The sequence below is a fragment of the Leiobunum rupestre genome, chromosome 8, assembly GCF_980474605.1.
Source record: "Leiobunum rupestre chromosome 8, qqLeiRupe1.1.hap1, whole genome shotgun sequence".
NCBI classification, from domain to species: Eukaryota; Metazoa; Arthropoda; class Arachnida; order Opiliones; family Sclerosomatidae; genus Leiobunum; species Leiobunum rupestre.
The window spans coordinates 3,506,054-3,530,576 of NC_143391.1; the positions used below are offsets into that span (position 1 = coordinate 3,506,054).

Consider the following 24,523-nt stretch of genomic DNA (forward strand, 5'->3'; position numbering starts at 1 on the left):
GGGCACCAAAATTAACTTGGGCCTAGGGCCCTATAAAGTCTTAATCCGGCCCTGGAGCTCGGGGAAACGGATAAATTAGTAATACCCTCCAAAATTTCAATTAATCATAAAAAATTCGATTAACTGTTAATTTATGGATATTTCTCGCGACTGTTATACGATTTAATATGCAACAAATAAGTTTTTATTCGGATGGTTTTCGGATATAAAAGAAAAGAACGGAAAATTTGTTATCCGAACGCCAAGCCTTCTCGATTTCTATAAATGGACCCAAAAACATTTCCCAATTAACCTGATGTACACTCTTCAAAATAGGGGTGTAACTAAGGGGTCGTAAAGTTGTAATTTTACAATCGCACCTTACGTACACCTTTTTAACTCCAGAAAAAAAAACATTTTATGTAAAAACACCTTTCTGAATTTAACGTTTTCTCATAAGCGTGTTAATATGGTGCGTAACAGTAAAACCATTTGTTTAAATTATTTATGACAAAATTAATTTGTAAAACTTACACCTTTAAAAAAGAAAACAATACTGTTATTTACACCTTCATTGGAGTAAAAAAGTGCTACTTAAGAAGGATAAAGATACCAAAAAGGTGTAAAAAAGGTATTAAAGATTATTTCCAATGAAACAATTTTTCTTGACTTTTTGGGTAATAGTGTAAAAATGAAGTAATTTAACACCTCTAAACGCAACAAATTTGGACCCAAAAAATGTTCTTAAAAAGGTGTTGAAATACACCTTATTTTTTTAGAGTGTATAGATTTGAAAAGTAAAAGTAGAGGGCTGTTCTAATATTTTAAACAATTAGGCTCTTGTAACCTTAATCGAAGTCAGCCGTTCAAGTGAAAGATACTTCCAAGGAGGATCCTCTTGCTACTTCAAATACGATTCGCTTTTGTCATCTTCGCATTTATTTGCACGTGGCCCGACAATAATAAGAATTAAATACGAATAGACGCTTGTAGATGAAGCGAGAGCTGTATCCGCCGCGAGCGCCTTTGCAAGATTGTCGAGAGAGAACCTGCAGATCGAATACAATACATTATTAACCCGTTAGATGATGGTACTTCCAAGATGCGAGCCAAAACGTGTTTGGATCTTGGTGGACGCTACGGGGTGCTGGAGTCGCGGTTCCTCTTTCAAAGAGTTTCATTTGGCAGATGTTGCGAATGGCAGTTGCGAGCTGCACTGTAACGCGTTTTCCTTATCACCAGCGGCACAACAACTTATATCCATCGAGCGAGACGCCCTTAAAACTTTATCGAATGAGTTTTCTTCACCGGGTGGTTCGAAAGTCGCCTAATGTTATTTTCTATTCCTTATTGACTTTCATCATATGCCGGAAAATACTTTATAGTTTCGCTAATTATGCAAGACCGATTTCACTTACGGGCACATTGGTGCGGGTCTGGTCTTAAACTTATGCGGCAATGGTGTTAAATTGGTGCAGGATTGGTCTAAGACCGCGGCAGGATTTTTCTAAGACCACTGCGGGACTGCTCTTAAATTGATGCAGGATTGGTTTAAGACCACTACGGGATTGGTCTTAAATTGGTGCAGGATTGGTTTAAGACCACTACGGGATTGGTCTTAAATTGGTGCAGGATTGGTTTAAGACCACTACGGGACAGCTCATAAATTGGTGCGAGACTGGTCTTATATGGGTGCAGGACTGGTCTTAAAATGGTGCGGGACTGGTCTTATATGGGTGCAGGACTGGTCTTAAAATGGTGTGCCACTGGTCTTATATTCACCGCGAATCGCTTTACATATCCCCCGACCCAAGTAATACTGAAAAGACCGTCCTGTATATCGCGTAATAAATTGAAGAAAATCGTAAATATTACTTAAATAATTTTAATTTTTTTAAATGTGCATTCGCTTTCCAGTGAAGTAATAATTTTATAGCGGAAGTCTTCGTAAAATTTTGAAATGTAATTCCCGCTTTGTAAACCATACTCATAAGTATGCCATAAAAGCATTTTCTTGAATGAAATCTTGTTCACGGGATATGACGTAAATTACGTCACGAACAACCTTACAGATGCGAAACGGAAGTTAGTGAAGCAGATTTTGAAAACGCACAGAATTGCTCCCACATTTCTAGCTTTTACAATCTGTAGTACGCGCTCGCGAGATTCCGTTTCCATGTTCACTTTCTCTATAGCACAAGGAGTGTAAGTAATTTCGGTTTTTGGGTCCACTTCTCGTATGTTCCGTATCAAATCAGGTCCCATTGAAATTTTGTATATGAAAATGTTACACAGAGGCACACTTAGGAGTAGAGTTGTTAATTTTCAAAAAAAAATAAATGCGGGAAAATTTCCGTAAAATTTCCTGAAAATGTTCCACCAATCGGAAAAATAAAAAGTTGAAACATATTTTACTTTTTACGGGTTTTAATTCTAGACTAGTCTAGAGGTTTAATTTTACTTTTGGATTCGATCAAATGAGGCGAAAATGCCGCGATATTTAAATTTGTGAACCATATTAGGCTAGTCATGCAATTAAAACCTTTTTTATTTTTTTTCGGAAAAATACGGAAACTTTTCCGGAAAAAGGCCTCGGTAATTTTCCGGACAATTTTCCTACTTACAACTCTACTTATGAGTAATTATATTACTTATGGAAAACCTATAACAAAACGAAACTCGAAATAAAATTTTAAACCCGAATAGTTATTTCCATAAATTATCTAATTGATCTTTCTTGTTTTGATGTTTTTTACGGCACTGTGCGTTATAGAGTCGTGAGGAAATTCGGATTTTCTAACGCGCGTGCTTTTAAAATTCTGTTTTGTGACGTAATAGCAACATATTTTGTTAAATTTATGTGATAGAAACATCTATTAGCCATATCGAAATAAACGCCTCTTAAGAGTCTTTCAAAAGCCACTACATAGCGATCATTTTGGTAAACAAAATGTGAAAAAGGGGGGCTTATTAAGTTTTCATATTTGCGATGTCGACGCCTCTTGCGGAGTCGAATCAATATATCCGCGTGTTTGTTTTTAATTTATTCCGTTCGTTTATTTGTTCTGCTAATTAGAGGCCCAAATATTTGACTGTTGTCCTACCTACATCAGCCACGAAACAAATTTAAAAGCGGCTGTAAACACGTATTGACACGGAGCAATGTTTCGTAAGAAAATCACAGTATGGTTGTTTTTCAACTCCTAAGAAATGTCATCAAAACTTTGTTTTTGATATTTTCTGGATAAATATTTGATACTATATTTAACTTCTTTGTACCTCATTCATAGTGATTTGAGTGTTTAGAATCTACACTTTTCTTAAAAGTAACCGAAAGTAGGTTATTTTTCGTCAAACCTACAAAAAAAGTACTCATTATGAAAGTCAATGGGTGAAAATTCGTTTCGCTCTACCTTGTGAACAGTATTTCCTTTAAGTCTCCTCTCAAACAAATACCCTGGTGGTAGGCCAACAGCGGAACACGTTGGCCTACCACCAGGGTATTTGTTTGGAAGGAAAGCAAATTTAAAGGGTGACCGGCAGAAGAAAACCTAGGCCTTTAGGGCAACAAATGTTATTTTGATCACTATCGCCAACATTGTTGGTCAGCATACGTTGAAAAGCAAGTTCGAGTAAAAGGCTGATAAGCACATTACCTTTACTACTTCAAAATATGTCAATTGACACGAATAAAGGTATTTTATGATCATATTATCGTTAATTTTATTTTAAAAATTATTAGACTTAAATAATTGGATCTACCCCTCGGCCACAAAACTCCAAGTTCTTTAAAAAATGTCCCCAAAAAATCGATTGTGCGACCAGCACGTTGCGGATATGTTGTCTAACAATCGGTTGGCGACTAGTGTTGACCAGCCAAGGGGTCCGACATTTGCCAAACTTGCGTGCGGGATTAGGAATCTCAAAGTGATATTAGAAATCAAACTGATGTTGGGATTTCAGAACAAGATTTTCGTGTTGATTTCTGGATTTTTAGGCTGATTTTGAGATTTTGGAAATGATTTTCGCTCAGACATTAGGATTTTCAAGTTGATTTCCAGATTTTGGTTTTACTAACTCGAATCGAAAACGTATTTCACCCAGGCCCGACAAGAGAGGGGTAGCGGGTACAAATTGCCGGAGCGCGTGCAGTGTAGGGGTTTGAACAAACAAGGTTTATCCGCGAAAAAGTATCACTATCTCCAAAAATTAGCAATTTTCTTTCAGGCCCTCAATTTATATATTACGACGGCCCTGGTTTCACCAACAAACTTGGTCAAAACCGTTCTCTCGTGCGAAACGGCCTTAAATCTAATATTTCACTTCTCTTCCAAACCCCATTTTCCCCACTGTCCGGCGAAATGGCCGCGAGTTGACGAGCAAATTTCGATCGTCGACACAACGCTTGTCAACTAAAAAATATATATCTGAACAATGAAATATAACGGCGTTCGGGGAAACACAACAAAAAATGGGGGTAAGAGAATAGAGAATCAAAATGGCGAGCGCTTTATCCGTCCGAAAACTGACTGTCCGTCATTTTTCACGCGGAACGTTTCCTTTTTAATAATACTCCTTTTGTTCTCTGAAAAATCGCGCTCTCCTCTCAGCGCCGTTTTCCGCATCGGCCAGAAAGAATTGTTCGTAACAGAGAAGAGTTTGTTCGCAACACTCGATCTTCTTTGCGATAAATATTTTAAAAAAAAACCTACATGGGATAAGAAATATAAGCCCGAATCGACGGCTACCACTACGATATTAATCAAAGGATTTTTTCTTATTTTTTTTTATGTATACACACGAGGTGGTGTAATGTGGGATTATGTATAATGTATTCCTATATTTTTGTATTAAAAATAGAAATGACCTCATTTTAAGAGATTTGTTATTTAAAAATATACGTACGACTCGAGTGGTTGATATTCGTGACCGTTAATTAGGCAACTATAGTAAGGATCCTTCGAGTGTTATCCGGAACACGATAGAGAGATTAAGATCAACTTAAATACTCGACGTATTGAACTGGAACGTCAAGCCAGCCTCGGAAGTATTTTGAAAGAATCTTTATAAGATTTTTTATTTTTTTTAAAATGTACAGACCCGAAAAGATATAGCAGAAGCAGGTACAAATTATCCGGGCCCGTGCAGTCTAGGTGCCCGTTTTTGAGCAAACAAAGTATATTAATCCCGGGATTCTTACAAAAAAAGTATAGCTATCTCCAGTAGTAACGGCTCTCTTGGGCCCATAACTTATATTTTTCCGGGGCCCGGGCCCACTCTGGGTGACCCTGCCAATGTAAATTGGCGGTGGTGTACCAATTTTTCACCCCTACTTGGAACACTTCTGACTTATACAGGGTGTTTCAAAAGGTTATGCAAAAAAAATGAAGGAGTTGGAAGGGGTGAGTTAAGAAGTATGCCTGTTTTTCCCCCATTTTCCTACGATGAGTAAAAAGAGCGCCAGAGAGCTTCAAAGTGTGGCCTAATAGCCCCTGGAAGTAGGTTGCCACAAGCGCCAATCCAAGCAGTAGGGAAATGAGAACATTAAGGTTTGGGTTCGTGCGATAGGTGAAAAAGGACTTTGTAAACCAATCGAGGTAACCAGCGTAAAAAGTAAACTTAAACAGTATTTAAAGTCCCTGCTGCTTGGTTTGGCGCTCGTTGCAGCCTACTTCCAGTGGCTAGCAGGCCACACTTTGAAGCTCTCTGGCGCTCTTTTAAATCATCGTAGGAAAATGGGGGAAAAACAGGCATACTGCGCAACTCAATCCCTACAACTCCTTCAAATGTGTGCATAACCCTTTGAAACACCCTGTATATTTGGAGTTTAGGCTCTTCAATATTTGTCCAACAAAGCGTTTGTGTGACCAAGACATTGTGGACTGGTTTTTCTCTGTTAACACTCCAATAATTTGAGGAACGTATTTAGGTTATCGAGAACGTAAGAGTCGATAGAGGCCAGACAGATCGAAGAATCTACAAAGTATCTATCTATTTATGATGAATTAAAATATGAATCGTTAAATTACATTTTTATTAAAGTTGGGAATAATGCTTAAATCGAGGAGATATAATAAATAAATAAATAATAATAATCAGCTAGGCTAATACCCAAGGCACCACCTTAGGCCTAAGTCAGCATGCGACTTTTGAAGCCATTAATTCAGGTGGCTATAAATTTTTAGCTAAACAGACCAAACACTTTCACAAAGATAACATAGCGCTACGTCAGTAGGACTTGCAAAGTTATTTACTCTTTGGTATTAAAAATTCCGCTTATGCTCACTTCTATTTGATTGGTATTTTCTGACGCATCACCGCACTCACCCATAAAGTCGATTTTCGAAATATAGCTAAGGCAGCCTACGGGAAGATATTATATTTCAAAATATAGTAAGTCCATAACTGAACTATTTACAAAATCAATGAGATATAGTTAATTAACTATTTGTATTGGTTTGTGTAAAATTATAACCGTTAAATGAGTAGGATTTTGATAAGAAATCCACTATTTATCCAGACAAATAGGTTTGGCAGGTTTGTCAGAGAATACTTTTTTGAGCCTCCCTGGTTCATGAAAAATCGGGCCAAGCCTTCTGCCTCTCTATACACAAAAGTAAATAACCACATAAGTAGCATTTTATAGAATGGTCTATTGCTGCATGTCACCGCAGAGAAAACACAAAAAGGTGTAAAAATTAACATTTTAGAGCTTATGGATTTTGATCGCGAACAAATGCAATTTTGCTTTATCGATAAAACCAAATACTAACCCTTGTAACCCATAATAAAAATCCATATTTTTAAAAACTGTATTATTAGGTGAAAATAATCCTTTCAAACATGTTCCACATTTCAAAGACGAACCCGGTAAAAATTTATGGAATTCTTTCGCGTGCCACGAAGAAAAAAAGATTGAAAATAAAAAAACATAGCTCGAGGGGTTAAAGAAGTAACGTTGCCAGTATATTTCATTGGGTTAAAGTTTGTTTTTATCTGATATTTTTTTGATTTGGAAAAGAAGTGGTATGCAACTTCATTTTTTATTTAGAGACTTGTTTTTATATATACAGGAACCAGGGCGGGTTCCTTTAAAAATGATGACCCCGGGACGCCGTAGCGCTGTTTAGAATCGCCTCACAGCGCTATCGAATGCTACAACGGAGTTGCCAGGTCTGAGTTACGTCTTCCAGCCCAAACGCGAATAAAAATAGCTAAATAAAATAATAAATTTAATTTTTCAAAATAGCCCAAATTATCGATCATTTTAAATTGCCTAATTTTAACGAAATTAAAAAATTACAGAAACTTATAATGTGACATAAATTATTTTATTTTTATGGTTAACAATAACAAATGTTTTCGAATATTAAAAATAAAAGTTACTGTAATTTTTTACAAAGAAATAAAATATAATTAAACACGGTTTTTAGTTTAGTTATACGGGTAAAGTCTACGCTAAAAATGGTGTAGAGGGTATTTCTAAAGGTAATTTTTACCCCACACGTTCCCACCGGTTTCAGCCGAAACTTAACTTGTCAATTAAAATCTAAACTGTTGGAAGTAAATTAAGGTTTTTCAATCTAATTTACTATTCCAAACAATATCCCCGCGCAATATCTTTTAAAAATAGCCCAATCTGGAAGGAAAACCGGCTAACTGGTAACACTGGACGCGAAAGCGTCTAATTGCGAGTGTCTATGTCGAGTCTAGCCCCTACTACGAGCGTTTCCTCCAACCTTTAGCAAGTCCCCGAACGCGTTTGACCGGTTTCAGGCGCACGGTACTGTTATCATTTCGTGTCTCGATACTCGGCTCCCCTTCCGCGGCCTTTTGAGGTACAGTTTAATAGACTATTCTAAATAAATAATCAGCTCATCCGAGGACTGCCGCTTCTCGGCCTTTCGCTGCCATTAAGAAAGGATTTCTTTGTGTCGAACGTCTTTCCCCGATTTAGCCTTTTTAAATGGGAATTCTCTACCTATTGCCCGAAGAATGCGAAACTTAAGTAGCGTCATTATGTACCTACGCGTTGACGCCCACTATTGATATTAAACCCACTATTTTGCGCTGATATGGTCCGGAATGTAGTTGCCAGTGTACTGATGATGCCTTAAAATTGCTATTTTTTTGTAACGTTTGAGAGTCATTTTTTATTAAATTTCCTTTAGTTCAGTTACTTTTCTCTGAAATCGATAATATATTTTTTAATAAGCGAGTTTTAAAAAGGAAAGATGTTTCGGAAAGGAAATTATTCCCCAGCTATTAGCTTCTAAATAGAATATTAGCTTCTATTAGCTTCTAAATAGAATATTAGCTTCTATTAGCTTCTAAATAGAATATTAGCTTCTATTAGCTTCTAAATATAATATTTCTTTAAATAAAAGATCATTCATAGCCGATTTTAGAGTTTGTGCTGCTGCGACTGGACATATAATTGATTTGTCTATGATTTCGCTTTATACTGCCAAAGCAGCATTTTTCAACAAGGGGGGGGGACAGTCAGCTGGGGGTTTATTTAAGCTCCTATTATAGCAGATATTAACGATAAATTTATACAAGATGGACGCCATAGCTCTAAGGCAGAGTCTGATTAGCCTTCCACTATAGGAAAGGTGACGTCACTAGTATACTGACTATTAACGAATTAGATTTAAAAATTGTGGTTCGGCTACGTTTCGAGAGATGGCAGTAGTAGATTTTCGACATTTCTTCGACAAGAGCAAAAATTGGAGATCGTCGAATACCATAAGAGTATAATATTTTTCATAAGTATGACACCTACTTTACAGTGGCCTTTGATAGTGCCTCGCTAGGTGGAGATTTTCTTTATGGATTACGGCAGTCTACGAAGAGCTCTTGGTCAAATATGAAAAGAAACAAATTATAGACTAGCAATATTTAATTATTTTAATTAGTCTTAAGAATTTTAAATTCAATAACATATACATTTAGACGAGTTTTTACTTATCCTATGCGCTGGTCCGATAGGACAGGCTGGAGAGCCGGGACCAATTGCCGGGGCCCGGATTTGAACATCTCTCCGTAAACATAAAATTATCTTCAGCTAGGGTGCAAGATAGGTTATTGCCTAGGACCCGGAAAGTCCAAGGGCCCGAAATCAGGCTTGTTTATCCACCAACTCGATTGAAAAATGTCGTTGCTCCAAGTATGGTTAAAAATATCTTAACTTAATTTATGGGGCCCATTTTTAGGGCTTTGACTAGGGCCCGAAATTGTGTTAACACGGTCATGTCACTAGTAACCACCACATATCTATATTCCCATAATTTTTGAATAACCGGGGTAGGGCTCGAGCCCCACTTGTAAGGTTTTGCGTAGGGCCCGGAATCTGTTAACACGGTCATGTCACTAGACAATCACCGGATATCTATATTCCCGAAATTATTGAATAACCGGCAAGGGCCCGGGTCCCACTTATAGTGCTTTGCCTAGGGCCTGCAATTCTGTAGTAACCATGGGATATCTATATTCCCGGAATTATTGAATAACCGGGAAGGGCCCGGGCCCCACTTGTAGTGCTTTGCCTAGGGCCCGAAATTATATTACCACAGCCCTGTCTCCAGTTCATCCAGATCTCTCAGATCCAGGAATGATTGAATAACGGAGCAGGGCCCCGGGCCCCACTCTGGCGTATTGTCAACTTTATCTTCGTCCAGTATTAAGAGATCGGTAATATAATGGCAGAGGCGCTAAGCGGGCTTCTATTAAGCCGAGCCTCTCTTTAAGACGTATGAATAGATTGCGAAATGGAAGAATAAAGAATTCACGATGTTGTAGAGATACGCCGATAGAGGGCCCTGATGATCGATGCGCGCCCCAAAAAAAGAGCTATTTCGAGGTAAAACCGACGGATCAACGTCTATTATTCACGAGCTTTACTTCGAACCGCCAACGGCAGCCGACGAGCCGCCCCAGCCCGACCCTTCCCTGGTTGCCTTTGGGCCGTACGTAATCCATCCATCCATCCGGGGTTATAGATTGAGTCCGAATTAGAGATCGATAGTAAGCCGACAAGCATCTCTGCCCCGATGGAGAAAGGGGTACTTACGGCCGCCTTCGACTACCTCAGATTCTCTTCTCGCGATCTCGAGCCACCATCGCTTAATGCCGCGCCTGGTGTTCAACCGAGCGACCGTAACCTACCTTTCTTTCACGTTTGCTTTTTTTTGTTTAACACCTTAAATTGGCTTCCCAAATCCCGCATCACCAGCACCGAAAATCCTTCCTTTCACTTGGCGGTTTTCCGATCTCTAACTTCGTCACGCCGGAGGATGAGAAATCGTTGAGGAAAATTGATTTATAGAAAAGCATAACATCTATAGAACCTATTTGGGTGACTAAGAACGTATACGCGTTTACAGGACAAACATGAACTACCTAGGCCTAATTGAAAATCGTAGTTGAACATGATGAGAAATCGTTGAGGAAAATTGATTTCAGGAAACACATAACATCTAGAAGCTATTTAGGTGACTAAAAACGTATACCCGTTTACACGACCAACATGAACTACCTAGGCCTAATTGAAAATGGTAATTCAACATAAAACAGTAACGACATCTACTGGGGGGGAGTTTATTCTACATCGGAAAATCGTCTGCTAAGCGCGCAACGTGTTGTTTTAAACGTCACTAGCGTCATTTACCGCGAGCTCCTGCTAAACCTGGTGTTATAAATTCGAAATTAAATTCTCAATTTAGTTCGCGCAACTTTGATAATAGCTGAATTTAACAATTTAGTTAATTTATTATAACTGTTTCAATTGGAATAACGATTTTTAGTCTGGCTTATGTAGCAGCTCTAGTGGCTCGTACGTTCTCGGTAACCTAAATACGTTCTTAAAAGAAGATGTTTCAATGTAGCAACGTAGGATTAAGAAATTGTGACATCATTTCAAAAAGGTGTTCTTGTGTTTGTCTATTTTCTTTTAAGAGATACAAATAGAGAATTTATACCAACACAGTTTTATTTATTTTACGTGTATTGTTTTTTTCTGTAAAGGTACATAAACAGTTGTTAATTTGCAGGGCCATTAGGCCGCGCAAGAGAGTGGGGGAAGCCGGTACAGATTATCGGGGCCCGTGTGACCCGTGGGGCCCAGGTTTTATTTCTCTCGGGTTTCTCTCCCAAAATGTATAGCTATATCCAGTAGTAACGGCTTTCTTGGGGCCCGTAATTTATATTTTCCCGGGGCCCGGGCCTGCTCTGGGTGTCCCTGGTTGACCCCTTCAAAACGAATAAAGCTGACGTTTAGATTATCCCCAAATCTCTACTTTATTCTCGAGAAAGAAGAACTGGGGAATTCCCGGTAGTCCTTAGATATCTGGGCAGGCGCGGATAAGGGCTAATCTATGAATTAATCTATTTTCTATTGGGAATGTTGGGAGCTTCGAAGTGGAATCGGAGGAAGAGAAACTCGAGAAGAAGCCCAGGGATTAGGATCCCTTTGTCTTCCCCATTTCCAGTTCTCTATAGATTCTCCATCCCAGTTTATCACTTCTAAAATTAAAACCCCGGTTCGGGGAATTATCGCGCTCTTTTTACCAAGGATTCTTCTACGCGCTATATTACATTATCAAGTTGGCGCAAAGTGCCCCGAGAATACAGAGAGGGTCCGAGGAACCTTTCGGATTTGCTCCGTCCAATCGCGGACGGTGGACATCTATCTCATCGCGTCCACGCGAGGGAGTCGATGTCGTTACCTCGTTGTTGGAAGACGCGCGCGCTTATAAAGTTAGACTTAGCCGAGTTAGCGTTCTTGGACGCTTAGCGGCGGACGGTTCCCCCGTCCCAATAGTATACATGTCCTATTAACCATAGACCATCGCGAGACACACTTTTCTCCCCGACTCAGCGGGTCTTCTCCGCCATTACCGTCGCCCCGAGTGGAGTGTCTTCGAGAGGAAGGGTAGACGCTGGCCCCGACTAGCCTTGCCGGCGCGGACATCCATCCACGACGCGTTTTTAATGTATCCTTCCGCGATTATCCGGCGCGGGTCGCGCGGCGCTGGACACGAGCCCCCGTGGGGGGGTTGAAGGGGGGGGGGAATGGGAATGGTGAGTTGAGCGGTTTTTCCCTTTGTCTGCGAGTTAATGGGCCTTGAACGGGTTACGCGTCGACGACTTTAGTCCCATCTTCGCACTACATAATTTCTCCGCCTACTATCCCCCTCCTGCGCGGCCTTTCGGGGGCCTGACCGCCTGGTCCGTAGCGGGGGATGACCGTTTCAGTCTGCGATAATTAAGGGTAGACGGCTGAAATCTCGACTTCCTCCCCTTCTCCTTGACCAACCAACTAACGCCTTCGCCATTTTGGACGATTGACCGTTTGGCCTTTTCCGAGCCATTAAAACTGACCATCATCCCGCCTTGACCAGCATTCTTACTTCTTATTATCGTTCATATCCTCCCTTGTTAGATAAAAACAGACGTTGTGTCGTTGCCGCGTGAGCGTACCCGAAAAAACTGAAACAATAGATTTTGTTTGTTTTTTTTTGGGCAACGAAAACTGGGATTATGATAAGGGTTTTTGTTTAATTTTTTTGTTCACCCGAGATGAAACAAATACGGTCATTATCAAGTTGACGCCGCAGAGTATGCCTATATTTGGTCCTTGGTTATTCTTTATTGCAAAGTTTGATGACTCGCGTATACTTTGAAGGTTTTTTTTGGCGTTTTATACCTGTGAAAAATTTACCTTTTCGCTTTAAGCTGGTTTCACACTCGACGGAAAATTAGCAGCGTAAAGTTGAACGTTAGCGGTATATCGAATGGGAATAAATTTTCAGCTCGGCGTTTATTATCGTCTTTCCGGCATATTTTCCGTCGAGTGTGAAACCAGCTTAAAGGCTGGTTTTCACTAGGGCAAAAACGCCACGACGGTGAACGTCGACGCGAAAATTTCCCGTTAGGCCTAGTGCTATATTTTTGCGTCGACTGTCACCGTTGTGGCGTTTTTGCCCTAGTGTAAACCAGCCTTTAAGCTGAAAGCGTCTGCTTAGTTTACTTGCTGCTCGCGTTGGCCGCTACGTTCACTGAAAGGGTAATTAAGATCTAAAAAGTAGTAACTATTAAGGAAAGAGTAGACGTTTTTGATTTAACATTTACACACCAGATCACACATTTACACACCAAAATATCTCACATTTACTCACCAAAATATCACACATTTACAAACCAAAATATCACACATTTACACACTAAAATATCACACATTTAAAAAAAATCGCACATTTACACACGAAAAAATCGTAAATTTACACTCCAGAAGATCGCCCAGTTACACGCCCAAATATCGCACATTTACACACTAGAAAATCACACAATTACACACCAAAATATCGCACATTTACGCACCAAAATTTCGCACATTCACACGCCAAAATGCCGCACATTTACACGCCAGAAAATCTCACATTTACACACCAAAATATCACCCATTTACACGGCAAAATATCGCACATTTACACGCCAAAAATTCACACATTTATACACCAGAATATCGCACATTTACACACCAAAATGACGCACATTTACACTTCAAAAGCTCACACAATGATACACCAAAACATCGCATATTTAAACAACAAAATATCGCACATTTACACGCCAAAAGATGGCACATTTACACACCAAAATGTCGCACATTTACACACCAAAATACCACACATTTGCACGCCAAACATTCGCACATTTACACACCAGAAGATCGCACATTTGTATGCCAAAATATCGCACATTCACACGCCAAAACATCGCACATTTACACCAAACATATAATAACGTTAACTATTTAAAATATAAAAACTACACAAAAATATATTCTTATTCACTGAATTTTGAATAATTTGAAAATGTTCATTTCGAAATAATTACGGGGTCAAATTCATCGTCTCTAGTTTAACCTTGATTTAACATTTATTTCATTTCGCAGAAACTTTTGCAACTCCGGAAAAATATAGGGGTTTTTGGTTATTTATAAATCTGCGCCTTCTCTGAGCCAAATATGGGTTCTATTTGCATTTGTATCCATAAATATTTTTTTAATTACCCAGGAAGGGGAGGCCATTTTATCCAAATCTGACGCAATTAAAAACCGTATAATTGCGGTAGATTTCTGAATATGATTTGACCTTAGAAACTAATGAAGCGAACAAAATATTTTAAATATATTTCACAGTATTTATATATACTTAAAGAGAATGACTATATTTACTATCCATGGTCGAATTCCGCTATGATTACGTCACCGGCGTGCACTTCTTAGGGAACCAATCAGATACGGGGCTTTGTTTTAGGAGGGCGGAGCTTACTTTTTGAGCGTTATGGGGATAGGGAGTAATTTTTTTACTCAGAATTTCCTGTTTCTATAAGCGAAAATGGGTGAAATTTAAACATAGATTTGGGTATTCCAACAAGTTATTGCGTCAATTCGAAGTAAATTTAAAACTGGTATATTTTTGTACAGGTCTTTTTCGTTAAAGTGTTTCTTTTAGATTTTCTACGCTTTTTAAACGAAAACACGTTCTTTTCGTTGGTTTAAATCGCTTCCTATTTTATATTTCGAAAGTGGGTTATTTAGAAATATTTGTATTATGACGATACTAACCGGGTTGGAATTATAAATAAAACCGTTATCTGCTTAAACTCGTTGCGAGTTCTGTAATGTGTTACGTGCATTCTTAATGACTCATTTAAATATTCTACGTGTACAGAAGAAAAAATAATAATTTGGTCGTAAGGTTTGAAAACCATCTGCCTATTCTTTATAAAATAGCTTATAAACGACACTTTTATGTTTGTTTCATAAGGGATCTTGTATCTCATTATTGCCAGGTTACGTTGATGGCCTTTAAAACGACCGAATTTGAATTTGTTTGAGCTGAAATTTCAGAATTTAGATTTTAGAATATTCCGGTTAAAGGGGAACGGCCAAGCTTATTTCCGTATCAAAAGATTAACAAGACGTTCAATATACTAACACGTACCTTTTTTTGTCTTGAATAAATAGCTTTTGGCACAAAAAGTTGAAACGAAAAATAACGCCAGGTGTTTGGGTTTGAATTTTCGCCGCCATCTTAGGGGCTGCCGCCAGCGCCCCTAACCCCGTATGAGCGATTTGCGAACTATCCTAACTTTTAAAATCGCGCAATTTAGGTTTAGGTCTCTTATAACTGGAACGCGCCGCGCGTGCAAAACATATTTTTTGCGTTTTCGGCAGCGCGCGCTTCTACGTTGTTTTTCTGTCTCACCGGTTCTTACCAGGTGTCGCGGCGGACGCGCGCTTTTCGATTTCCCGAAATTTCTTTATTTTATTAAAAATTAACCACTCAATATTTTTTGATGCGGTTTTCGCCATAAATTTTAGTTTATAATGGGCTATAGGGTTATATAACTGGTTAAAGCTTGACCGTTCCCCTTTATGGGTACGTTTGCACAGAAAATTTAAAATTTTGAGAGGTATTTAGCAACATAGATGGCAGCACAGGTTTTCACCTTCGATTCCCTTTTCACTATATTATTTAAGAAAACGTGTATAATTTATCATTATTTCAGCCAAAGTAAGCACTATTATTACTTGCTCAATATTTTTATTTTCGGATAATTATCGTCGTTGTTAACCGGAATTTACACCCTTCGATATCTTCCCCATTGCCAAAACACGTCTTTAGCCACACTGTCCAAATTCGAACGTTTGTGGCCCTTTAAGCGATTGAAATTAGTCGACGTAAAAGTATTTCGTCAATGTTACCGATCGTCCAACCAGAAGTACATAAAAATTTATCTTACGAGTGTTAATTTACCTTGCTAATGTTATTCGCTCCAGTTAATTTTTTAAAATACGTTTGTGAAGAAAAAAGTTATTATATATTGATTTTCTAATACTATTTTTTCGGTAAAATATGGTTTATCAATAGCTAAATACCCCTACGCAGTTTAATTTTTGAATTTTAAATCTATTAAGGAAATTTGGAGCAGTTATGCGGTATACCATAAGTGTATAATATTTTTACATAAGTGTGACACTTCCTATTCTTAACATGCAAAAGTTTTACTGAGAGCTATTCACAAGACTGACTGCATTACGGGCTTCGTCGCCGTTTTGCGTCCGCTTGCTAACGCGTCATGCATAGTCTTTGACAGCGCGTCGCTAGGGTGAGATTTTAATCTTGTGATGACGTCACTCCGTTACTAGCTCTCAATAAAATATTCCCCATAGTGACCCACTTATGGAACTATATAATAGACTTATGGGTATACTCATCCACAATTGTACGGGAAATTCGCGCCCAACGCGATCAACGTCGACAGTGGTAGACAGAAATTCGTCAAGGGGGGTCGAAACGGGGGTTAAAATTTAGTACGGTCGAAGGTGTGTCCAAGGGGGGGGGGGGTCTGGACCCAGAAACCCACCCTAGTCTACGCCACTGAACGTCGATCCTGCGAAGATCGAGGGGCAGGACACTTCCATTTTAGGTGCGTCTTAATCATAATAAAATAATTTAATCACGGTAATCAAGATTAAAAAATCTAATCACGATTTGATCAATCTAATCACGAGTTAAACGAGATTTAATCATTCTAATCATGACCTTATCTTTTTAATTACGATTTAATCGGTCGAATCGAGATTTTATAATTAAAATCAAAACTAAAGTATGATAACTTAATATTAATTATTAATATTGATGGTTCTATCGCAATGGTTTTTGATTCTCGTTCTAATTTCTAATCGAGATTTAATCATACTAATCACGATTTAATCATTTTAATCAGATTTAATCATTTTAATCAGATTTAATCATTTTAATCAGATTTAATCATTTTAATCAGATTTAATCATTTTAATCAGATTTAATCATTTTAATCAGATTTAATCATTTTAATCAGATTTAATCATTTTAATCAGATTTAATCATTTTAATCAGATTTAATCATTTTAATCAGATTTAATCATTTTAATCAGATTTAATCATTTTAATCAGATTTAATCATTTTAATCAGATTTAATCATTTTAATCAGATTTAATCATTTTAATCAGATTTAATCATTTTAATCAGATTTAATCATTTTAATCAGATTTAATCATTTTAATCAGATTTAATCATTTTAATCAGATTTAATCATTTTAATCAGATTTAATCATTTTAATCAGATTTAATCATTTTAATCAGATTTAATCATTTTAATCAGATTTAATCATTTTAATCAGATTTAATCATTTTAATCAGATTTAATCATTTTAATCAGATTTAATCATTTTAATCAGATTTAATCATTTTAATCAGATTTAATCATTTTAATCAGTATTAATCATTTTAATCAGATTTAATCATTTTAATCAGATTTAATCATTTTAATCAGATTTAATCATTTTAATCAGTATTAATCATTTTAATCAGATTTAATAATTTACTCATAATTAAATCAATTTAAACATTCTAATCATGATTAAACGTGATTTAATCAACATAATCGTGATTAAATTGAATTTAATCAAAATAATCACGATTAAATCGGATTAAATCTTTCGAGGGGTGCGTCGTTAATCAAGGAAGTGACCTGCCCCTCGGCGAAGATACACTTTTCGTTATAATGTCATAGATAGATACTTATCTCGTAAAAGTTATTTTATATACTTCTGATCTAACAAGTAGAACAAAATGTATTAAAAATCCATTTGAATGATACGTATTTCATTGTCAATTTCAACCGGGACCATTTGGTGGTCAAACGAAGGTGATTCGCAATAAGACGCGAAAACCCTCGCAGCTGGTTCCATATCAGATCGCACTGATGTCTTATCAATCTTTCCTCTGTTTTCTCGCGTCCCAAAATGCGTGAAAATCTGAGCCGTCAAAATCTCCGAAGAACAAGAGACGCTCGCTATTCTTAAAAATGTTCGATATTATTTTCTACTCGCAGCCTGGAGAAATAGAAGGGCGCATTACTAGGAGCAGCTGAGATTGTCGAAGCCTCCGCCGTGATAAAGGTGTCGTCCTCCGTTCCTAGAGGGCGCCAGAGTGACAACCCATAACTCTCATCCATCATCTTCAGTCTTTTCATCTCGCGCTAGCCAGTTTCCCGCCTCAAAGATTTCGTAGCTGGCCTCGTTGTCTCAGATTCTATTCCGTTTCCCCTCGAAGGAAATAGCTCTAAGAAATTGCTTTACCCGTTATCGTTAAAAAGACACGCCATCTAGGCCACGAATTTGATTAAAAAACGCAAACCTCTTCCGAAAACTTTCATAAGTTTTAAATATTTAAAAACGATTAAAATTAAAAATATTAACATTTTTATTATACGTGTCAAATCCTTTTTCATCTCGTTTACGTCAAAGTCAGCGAATGGAACGAATTAATTCATTCCTTATTTCGAACGCGTGCTTTTATTTCGCGCGTTTTAAGCCTACTCGTCTGACAAAGCGCGAAAACTGTTTCGAAAATCGGGAATAGGCGTTACCCTCCCGCTTTTCCGAGCTCTCGATGATTCTCGTTTTTTCGCCAGTCGTCACTCTTTTCGTAGAAGCGCAGCAGGTAGTTGTATACCTACGCGCGCGAGGCTCGACGAAAACAACGCGTGAAAAATAGTGCCCGCTTATTAAAAAGTATTTTACGTTTTGAAACAATCGATGAAACGTTTTATCTTCGGGAAATTTTATTCATCGTAGTGACTCATTGGATGTTCTCATCCTATTTATCGTTTTCTTTCGGAAGCGGCGGGGTGGGAAAGCAAAAGGAAGAAAGCGCGCTCGAAACGAAGGAAGTGGAGGGATACATTACGTAGCCGCGCCGTGACTCGTCTTCGTCGAGACGCCGCTAGGAGATGCCGGTTTTCATTCGGTCGTCAGAGGCGAAGTGAACGGATCGTAAGCCAGTCGCGCACCAGGATTGTTTCGTTCTTCGCAGTTCAGCCCGTCTACCGTGCCGAGACGACGTTCGAATTGAATTTTTCGCGTTGTTCGTTGGCCACCGAAAGGATTTTATCCAGATACGACTTTGTGCTTTCGGGATACAGATTATAGTAGTGAATTAGTGCTTTTTCGTAAACCGTCTATAAAACCATGGGAGTCAGGAAAAGGATAAAGTTATGCGTCCTGACGTTCTTTATCGTTTCAGGTAGGTGCTATCAAACACGTTTTCTCTCATTTTCGCGTCGCCGTGTTTTTAAGAAATCCGGGCGCGGGATGTTTCAGTCGGTGAATTTGGCGGGACGCGTAGGCCTAGTTCTTACTCTTGTTTTATGACACTTTACCTAAACGAACTTTTACCGAAGGAAATTGCTCGTAAAATTCCACCGCGATAAGATAACGTAATCCGGTAAGCGGGAGAAATTCAAATATAATTTCTGGCAAACCGTTCCATAATCGTAGACGCAATTCGTCATCCGATTACTTCGGATATTCGTTTTTTTTAATTAGTATCCTACCCAGGTAGTTTCCTCTTTCCACCAAATTTCCGCTTCAGAGCAATTTCGTCTCGATAATAAGTCGCGGTTCAAAGTCGACGGAGCAAATATTTCGACTCTTATAACAGCGGCACTCGAGGACGCGTTATAATTCTGACTGTAACGGTTTCATATTTCCCGCATGAGATGGAGGACGAGTTTTAAAACTACCGACCCCGCGTCACCCCATTTTCTGTTTCCGTCCCTTCAATAAGTACCTCATTATGTTACCCCTTCAGATTTCCTCGGGCCGGGATCGCATTGTTACGACTGTTACGCCGTACAATAGGGTCTTAATAGTTTTTAAGGGTCCAAAAAATGTGTCCTACCAAATTCGAGTCGATAGTTCATCATCCCCGGTACCTTTCTTTTTCAAACCCGCAGGTACGTCTAGCGATAAGACTTTACCCCCTAGACTCTATTGTGAACTTGGCGAGTCTATCGGCGAAGTACCCCCGGGCGATCTCCCGATTTTGAACTTTTTTCTACACTCCTTATTTCTCCGCGAAAGGACCAATTCAAGGTCGCTCCTTTATACGATAGGAGAGGGGAGATTTCGTGGCACCGCAGCCTATTGAAATTTCAGAGCTACCCGTATAGAAATGGTATATATTTTTTTCTGGCCCTTGGCAATTTTTATCGTAGATGTAGAGCGTATATTTTACGATACTCCGAGAGGCCTTGTCTCTTTTACGCCGTTTTTCGGCTGCGCTGGGCCCCGTGTCCGGTTCAAATTAAAGTTATAGGCCAAGTTACGCGAAACGAAATTAGGCTCCGGTTACCACCGCCTACGCGTAGTTTCACCCTCGATTCTCGGGCGACCCGTCATGGGCGGAACAACTTTACGAGCCACCTCGGCGGACAACGGGGTGGTTTTTTTTTTCAAATTTTATTTCCCGGAACTCGGGTTTCAAGGCGTTTCAAATTTCGCGGCTACTTTTGCTCCGTAACAAAGCGTGGTAAAGTAATACGCTTTGTTTAAAATTATCCGCATCGGATTGTTTTCAAATTTATCGCCGTTTGAAGGATAGGTTTTATTGGATGAACTTGTTCGGCAGGTTTTTTGTACGCGTACCGATTTTACAGAAAGGTGACTGTTCCACCAGAAGTTTCAGCTATACCTCCTACGGGGAAGGTTTTACTCGCAACCAGCGTTTCCACATTATGATGATGAAATTAAAATACCGAGGATCGATTATTATAACTCGATGAAAAAGATTTGTCGATCAATTTTAAATTTTTTTGTCGGAATATTGGTATTAACTTGTTCGGAGTTATTTAAATGGCAATTAAATACATTAATTACGCTAAATTCAAATTGAGTTTATTGAAATATCCATTACCAGGACGCAAATAACTTTAAAATTTAGTTTTTACTAGCCGATTTTCCACTAATATCGAAAGTTATTGTAAAAAGTTATCGACATCTACAATAATTATCGTAGAGCCGGCAACGCTGCTTTTGACGTGTTTTAAAAGTATATTACGCTTAAAAATTCTTAATTGAAATATAAAACAGAAAAGCAGACAACGGAAGGATCTACTTTTCCAAGGCCAACGTCAGGGCTAATACTTAGTAACTTTTAACTGAAAGTCATTTTTTTTAAATCGGTCACCAAAAGTAACTTTTTTCAAATTTAGTCACTAAAAGTCATTTTTTTTAATTTATTAGGTTTTCTCTACAAAAATATTTTTCAGAGTTAAATGTCGTAGGGAGCGTTACTAATCTAGTAAAAATTCTTAATTTAACTCAAATAAATCCATTACTCTATTTTTATAAAAATAATCGACCTTGAAGGGAAAATATCCTATTTCCACCCCTATAATTTAATTACTTATGTTTCAGGAAATATAGTATCAACGTAATATGTAGAAGCTAGGGCCCCCACAATTTCGGGGCTTAATTTGGCGAGTGAAGTTTGCCTAGTCGATCATCTCCTTACCAAAGTTTCGTTTTATATTCCGCGAAATATTTCCATCTTGACACCAGGGGGAGTGAGAGAGGCCTCACAGCCGCACCAGCGACCTCTGTACGCGATAGAGATGATTTAAGGGACAAATTTCTCCCTTATCAGTATTAACCCAGCGGCAGTAGCTCAGAATTCGGCTTCCCTGGCTTCTTCACTTTCCTTAGGGTTCGCGTCAGAGTAATGAGTCTGACACTTCAAAATTGTTTTAAAAACCTTGCCTAAATATATATATACCAAGAGGGCCAAGTGGCACCCCACCAAATCTCGTAAAAAAGTTGACGAATTTATTGATATGAAATTGGCTTCAAGTCATTCTAGCCACGGTCACACTAGAGCTCAAAACCCAGTTTAGGTCGGTTTGAATGCTAGTTTCGACCGCCGACGATAATCCATGTTTCACACCCCGGTTCGCTTATAGCAGGGCCCCCAGAGGTCCTATAATTCCTATAAAATCCTATATTTTCAAAGATGTCCTATAACATCCTTGATTTTTAGCAAAAGTCCTTTAAAATCCTATAATTTAGATATTTTGCCCATTTCAAATCCAGCTAGATTTAGCTATAGAACAAATTCCTATACCAAGTCATTCTAGTCTTATACTTTTTGTTAACATGGTTAGCTACTAGTATATTTGAGTGATAAAATGGTTAAATATTTCCTATGTTTAAGTGAAAATCAAAGATTTATTTATCTAAATATAGAATTTGTTTTGAAATGCATAAAGTTAGTAAATTAAATAACATATGTAGTCCTATAAAATCCTATAATTTTGTAAAAATAGTCCTATAAAGTCCTATATTTTTAGAAAAATAATCCTAAAAATTAAAGATTAGGGCTTAACGTCATTTCAAATTATGAACAGAATTTTTAAAATATTAAAATGTATCCCAAAAAATTATTTAATCATATTTACTTATGTACACAGGGGTTGCCACGGTACCTGGTAAACCTGAAATTCCTGGAAAAGTCAGGGAATTTGATTGTGAAAAAACTGTGGCAACCCTGGTAGAGTAATATTATTTGACATTATTTAGAATTGTATTCTTATTATTTTTGAAAATACGAGCAATTTTACTTCTCCGCCTTGTCGTTTTAAAAGCGAATCTTTGACGAGTTGCTTCCCGAACCAACACGAAGCGATTTCTCACGCTGGTTTTAAAAACTAGTGATCTAAAACGAAGCGATTTTAGTTGCGAGTGTGAACCTAACCTTAGTCCTCCATTTCTGGGAGTTCGTTACGTGGAATGTAAAAAATTGCGAAGACTTGATTGGTGGTTATCTAATCTTTGACTCTTAATAATATTTCTATGTTCGGCTTGGATACGATTTTCTAGTCATTTCTTCGCTGTTATCTCTAGCTACGTATATTGGCTTTGTCCTAGCCGATACACTCATATCCCATATCTGCGTTATGTAGATTTGAAGGCGTAATCTCGGAGTAGAACTTACGCCGTGTTCACCACCGCCTTACCATTTAGTCTTATCAGATTTATTAAATTTGAAATTAAAATGACATTCTGATGATTTTGGTAACAAACATTTATTTCCATACTTCAAAAATCTTATCTTTCAAGTTTTAACTATTTTCATATTTTCTTAACCTTTGAACCTGATAGCGTAACGCCCATTTTACTTTTGAATTGCTAGTCTTGTCAATCCCGAATGCTCAGGTTGAAACTTAAGTTGTTTGACTAAATATTGGACTTTAACATTTGTATTTAAAGATTTATTGTGAATTTTGGTTTTAATTCAATAAAACTGGTCAGATAATTTATTTTTAACCCAAATTAAAGTTTAAAATTTTAAATATAAATGTCCAATTTTGACTTAAATTTACTGTGAAATATCTGTAATTTGATTAAAAAATATTTCTGTACCATGGTGAAATAACTTCATAATAATAATAATAATCAGCTAGGCTAATTTAATTTCGGAAATTTTTTAAAAGCGAATTATTAGTAACAATAGTGCCAAATTTGAAACCCTGTTTTCAAGATCTTCGTAGTTATTTTACTTGAAAATTTGAAATATTTTCAACACGTGAGTTTGAATTTAAGATCCTGTAGCGACCCCTCAAATGGGTACCTGGAATTGTAGTTTGCGAAACACACGCATGCGTAGTCACGGCATCTGCTTGTTGAGCCGTACCCTTTTCCCATTATACCGAATTTGTTTTTTTGGAGGGTGTGCTTCCACCTTACTCCCGCCGTTATCGGGCGGGGGTGGCTGGGACCCCGAGTTCGCCAAGAAGGAAGGGCTGTTAATAATAATGCTACGGCAGCTTCAACGCTTGCCTGGACCCGTCAGAAAAAGACCGGCCGAAACTCCACTCAAGCGTTTGACCAGTCGATAGCCAAATAATAGTTTTTCCCTGTTTGGCTTCCACGCATTTATATTCTTTAGTTGTAGGCTTTCGCCTCGACGCCACCCGGGGCAGGTGGCACTATGATTACCCCCCCGGACTGCCTCCGAAAAAGCTCCCCTCTGTGATATTTCTAATTTTTTCGTCGGAAAATCTCGAATCTCTCGAGAAGTCTGTTGTTGGGTGCATCAGCGCGCATCACCGGCCGACGCGAGCTTCTCGCTTATCCACCTACCCTCGTTAAGGCCTTTGACGGGACTCTTGTGGTTCTAGTTTTTTATATTTTTCGTGAGAGGTATATTGCAAGAATCGCATCAAGCCATACCCCATCAACGTATTTTTTTCTCTCTGGGAAAGTTGATGGTCCAAGGGACGTTACGTTCAGGTTTTCTTGGCACGGAGAAGTTGCTAGATTCAATGATAGTGGTACTTTTTGGCACTCCGCGTGACGTCACGCTCGTTATATTAGCCTCTTTGTTTTGGCCCTGGGCCCAGTGAACCCGCTTAGTAGGTGGATGCGTTCCTTTGCCCTCTGTTTTCCTTCGCGAAGTTAACTTCAACCATCTCTCAAAAAACTTGAGGGCGATTTTATTGCGTTTTTTTTTTGTGTTCCGACGGGCGTAGTCGTACAACTCTTAACTTTGCGCTGTTTTGGCGTTAGGGTGTTGTCCAGATAGTGGACTGTTTTATATTAACAATCGCCCGTCATAGGAGTAGACTAAATACATTTGGTTGTGTTGT

General features: G+C 38.3%; 1 protein-coding gene across 7 annotated transcripts in view; it reads left to right on the plus strand.

Annotated features, from left to right (window-relative positions):
- Positions 1–18,662: 18,662 nt before the first annotated feature.
- The window catches only part of LOC149931693 (fasciclin-2-like), a 53,738-nt gene continuing 47,877 nt past the window's right edge, over positions 18,663–24,523 (plus strand). For 2 of the 7 annotated variants that reach the window (XM_090156478.1, XM_090156484.1), the window contains exon 1: positions 18,663–19,122. In XM_090156478.1, coding sequence (XP_090012604.1) covers positions 19,068–19,122 — 55 coding nt within the window. In that variant the 5' untranslated portion in view covers positions 18,663–19,067. The remainder of the gene's footprint in view (positions 19,123–24,523) is intronic. The other 5 variants (XM_090156482.1, XM_090156483.1, XM_090156480.1 and 2 more) reach the window with 4 other exon arrangements.